At 51.3% G+C, this 3,939-nt stretch overlaps 1 protein-coding gene across 1 annotated transcript; it reads right to left on the bottom strand.

Moving 5' to 3' along the window:
• Nucleotides 1-2,540: 2,540 nt before the first annotated feature.
• LOC125553637 lies at nucleotides 2,541-3,394 on the bottom strand. Its single transcript, XM_048717395.1, has one exon. The coding sequence runs from the start codon at nucleotides 3,320-3,322 to the stop codon at nucleotides 2,843-2,845; it is 480 nt and encodes a 159-aa protein (XP_048573352.1). The 5' UTR covers nucleotides 3,323-3,394; the 3' UTR covers nucleotides 2,541-2,842.
• Nucleotides 3,395-3,939: the final 545 nt, after the last annotated feature.

Below are 3,939 nucleotides of genomic sequence, written 5' to 3'. Positions count from 1 at the left end.
TTGTAGCCCAAGTAAAGTTGCCGTGTGAGTTTGAAATCTGACCGTTGGAACACGTGTCAGTTCCTTAGTGACCCAGGGTATTTCGGACAAATCAGGTCGGGTTGCCTAGTGGCTATAAATAGCCCACCCCCTACAACCATAAATGGTTGGCTGCTCAGAGTTAGTGTACGGCTTTTGTCGTTTGAGAGCAACCCACCTCGAAGCCTTTGAGAGAGAATTCCTTGCGAGGATAAAGCCCTAACCACCCGGAGCCAAAGAGAATTAGGCATCACTTAAGTCTTCGTGTCTGTGTGATCTGAAGACTTATTACACTTGAGGACTGTGCATCCTCCAGCCGGTTAGGCGTCACGTTCTGAGCATCCAAGAGACATTGTGGATCGCCGGTGAACGAAGTCTGTGAAGGTTTGGGAGTCTACCTTGAAGACTTACCAGAGTGATTGGGCGAGGTCTGTGTGACCTTAGCTCAAGGGGAATACGGTGAGGAGTGGGTGTCCTGAGCTGCGTGTTCAGGACTGGGTGTCCGGGACTGTGTGTCCTCAGGTTTAAATACCTAGCCGTCCTAACCAGACGTACAGTTGTCACAGCAACTGGAACTGGTCCAACAAATCATTGTCTTCAACGAGTCACTGGTTTCATCCTTCCCGCCCCTCTACTTACTGTTACTCCTTGTGAAGTCATTGTATGATTGCACTATCTTTTGTCTTCACTAAGTGACTGCGTGTTCTGTTTGGCTTCATAATATCTTCCTATCTGATCCTTACTGCATTGCTGCTATTAGTCATTGTGCTCTCACTTGAATACTTGACTATGGCTTGCCTAGTGTAGTCTACCTTCCGCTGCATGGTAATAGGTTTATTTCTATCGTTTGTCTTCGAAACTTCCACGTTTTGAAGACTTTCATAAAAATTGCCTATTCACCCCCCTCTAGTCGATATAACGCACTTTCAGTTCTCTCAAGTACCGAGGTTCAAACACCTCGATCACCGCAGTACCAAATCTGAACATGGCATCTCCACATGCGTTCTCAAACATCCGGAGGTACTCGCCCCACGCATCTGTGACTGTGCCATATGCAAGCATCCGCAATGCAACCATGCACTTCTAGTAACCAAAGAATCCAATTCTTCCTACGACATCCTTCTTCAAGATGAAGTAGTCATTGTAGGACCATACGCCATTGTAGAGGCGATCAAAGACATTTTTTCGCATCTAAAAGCGCCGGCAAAAATTGTCTGCAAATAGGGCATCGAGGGCAAAGTAGTTGTCCATCAGCGTCAAATGCCCCCATCCGTATTCCTATAGCACTCGAGGACCCTTGATTGATCCCTTGAAACTGAGAACATGCCTTCTATAGGGTCTGCGTCTACAAGGGCCGTCTTCATCAAGGTCATTTCATCTGCATAACCTGCTCGACGGACGAGTCTACGTAGTGCTCGTACATGTAGTCCATGTCTGAATCGATTGCTTCAAACAAGGGACAAATTTTTAGCTTGGGCATTTCACCAAACACTTGCGGGGCGTGGTGACCCCTGTAGGGGTGGATGGTACCTGGGCGGCGGACAAACAAGGGGTGTGGAACAATAGCGTGGCGACCCGGTGAAGCGAAGGAGGTCGCGGAGGTCCGGCAAGAGGTTGACGGCGACCGGGGTGGTACAACGTTGACGTTGACGAGGAAGGACGTGATGCAGAAAAATGGGGAAGCGATAGAGATGCGGGGTCCAGGTGTGGTTTTGGGTGGGCCGGGGTTGTCGAAGTCCTATGTGGCGGCGGTATGAACTCTCGCAAAGCCTCCCCTAATTTTCTTCCGGATTGCCGAAAAACGGACATGTAGACTGATCCATGGACTGATGCTAGATGACAAACTGTGTCCAGACAACAAGGCGGTTCGGACGTTTACGACCGATTTAAGGGTCCGCTTTGAAGATACCATTGTGTTCCAGTGACCAACACTGCCAAGGAGGTTCCTGAAATCTTCTGCATCAACTGATCTACGGCAAATTTGACAATTTTGACCCTGGATGAAATCATTTCACAAAATGAACTGTTTCTAATTTTTTTTCACTCAGCTGACCTTTTTGAGTGGCGCCCGACACAAAGCGTCACACCACACTGTGCAACGCCTGACTGACAGACGCTACACGCCTGGCCAGCATCACACCCCAGACTGCCTAAAAATTACTAAGTCAATGTGCAGAGCCTAAGAGCTAGGCGCCACACTATATAGTGTAACGTCTAGCTTCTAGGCGTTACACACTGACTTAGTAATTTTTGGATCACACGGGCGCGACGCTGGCTAGGCGTGCAACGTCTGTCAGTCAGGCGCTACACAGTGTAGTGTGACGCCTTCATGTCGGGCGCCACTCAAAAAGGTCATTTGAGTGAAAAAAAAATTTAGGGGCAGTTTATTTTGTGAAATGATTTTATCCACATGTTAAAATTGTCAAATTTGCCCTGATCTATAGCCTTGAAAGAGCTTGAACAAAAGGAGTGATCATTATTAGGATTTTTAAGGTACACTCCAATTGCAGCAATATTCCCCACTCCAATTGTAGCAATATTCCCCGCCAGTGAAGGATTGAAATACCTTTTTAGACGCTGAAGGGAGAAAGCGGTTGCAGGCACGCACGCATACTCTTGGCACAATATACTAGTACTATCAACAAAAGGAGCAGCTTTCCCTCAAAAACAAACAAACAAACGGAGCAGCTAAACCATGCACGCATGCACGCACGGCAGTACTCCTACAACTTATACATACGGTACACGTACAAATTCGACCAGCTGGCTTGAGGATGGTATACGGACCAGAACGCAGCAGAGCGACACGCACGCGCGTCATCCATCAGCTGCCCGCCGCCGGCCGGTGCTGCCGCCGCCTCCACGATGCGACGATGGCCACAAGCACGAGCAGCACCGCGGCGGCGGCGCCGACGAACGTGCGCACCGGCATCCCGCTTCGCCGCCTCCTCCTGCCTCTCCTCCTCGGTCCGCGCCTCGATCTCCTCCTTCTGCCGGCTTCTTCTCCCGCAGAGCCAGCATCCTCGCTCCCACTGCTGCTGCAGGTCGACCGGCAGCTGCAGCTTCGATATGCGTCGGGATCCTCGACGTGAACCGCCTCCTCCACCGGCAGCACCGGCCAGTGCTCCGAAGACGCGGACTCCGTCTCGACGTCGCTGTGCTCGACGTGGAGGTGGCGATGATGGCCCGCCGCCAGGTCATGCTCCTCCTCCTCCCCCTCCTCCGGCTCGCCGGCCGTGGGGGCTGGCCTTGATCCCGACGACCACCTCATGACGTTAACTCTAGCTAGCTCTCTCAAGGACATGGATGCATGCTTGGTTAGATATGCGGCTCGCTGGGTGTGTGCGTGCAGGTTTGCATAAACAAAAGATGTACGGTTGCCTTTGACCACACGTCTGCACCGATGCTGTCTGTCTGTCTGTTCTTGGCGGCAGAAATCCATCGGATCAAAAAGGAACATCCCAGGCTCTGCGTACGCTCCGGATTGGCTGACTTGGAGAAGAAAAGCCAGCGAAGTTACAGTGTCATTGACTTTGCCCTCCGTGAGCCACCAGATCTGAAAACAACGGCTCAGATCAGATGCTACATTATACATGTCAGCGCCCCTACAACGGCCGGCGTCACTGACGGACCAGGCCCACATGACAGCAGCTTGCGTGGCGTAGCTGCTGCCCAATCTCCACCACGGGCTCGAAGGCCCAACTCCTGCGTCACTAGGCCTGAATGGACCAGGTGAAGCCTAGGCGCAGCGACCACTATTTAAGGCGGGTTCCATGGCTGGCTGGATGGGCATCCAGTGGATCAAGGCAGAACGGCGGCGGTTTACCCTAGTTTCTTCTCTACAGCAAATTCCTCATTCTGTAACCGCAATCCCTCTGTAATCGAGATACTGGACTCGAATTTGTGAATGAGATCGAGCTA

This window comes from Triticum urartu, chromosome 4, assembly GCF_003073215.2.
Source record: "Triticum urartu cultivar G1812 chromosome 4, Tu2.1, whole genome shotgun sequence".
NCBI classification, from domain to species: Eukaryota; Viridiplantae; Streptophyta; class Magnoliopsida; order Poales; family Poaceae; genus Triticum; species Triticum urartu.
The sequence above is the reverse complement of the archived record's forward strand: the minus strand, read 5'-3'. Positions and strand labels throughout refer to the sequence as shown.

Coding starts and splice junctions, on each gene's coding strand:
- LOC125553637 (XM_048717395.1), bottom strand. CDS start 3,322: ATGTCCTTGAGAGAGCTAGCTAGAGTTAACGTCATGAGGTGGTCGTCG.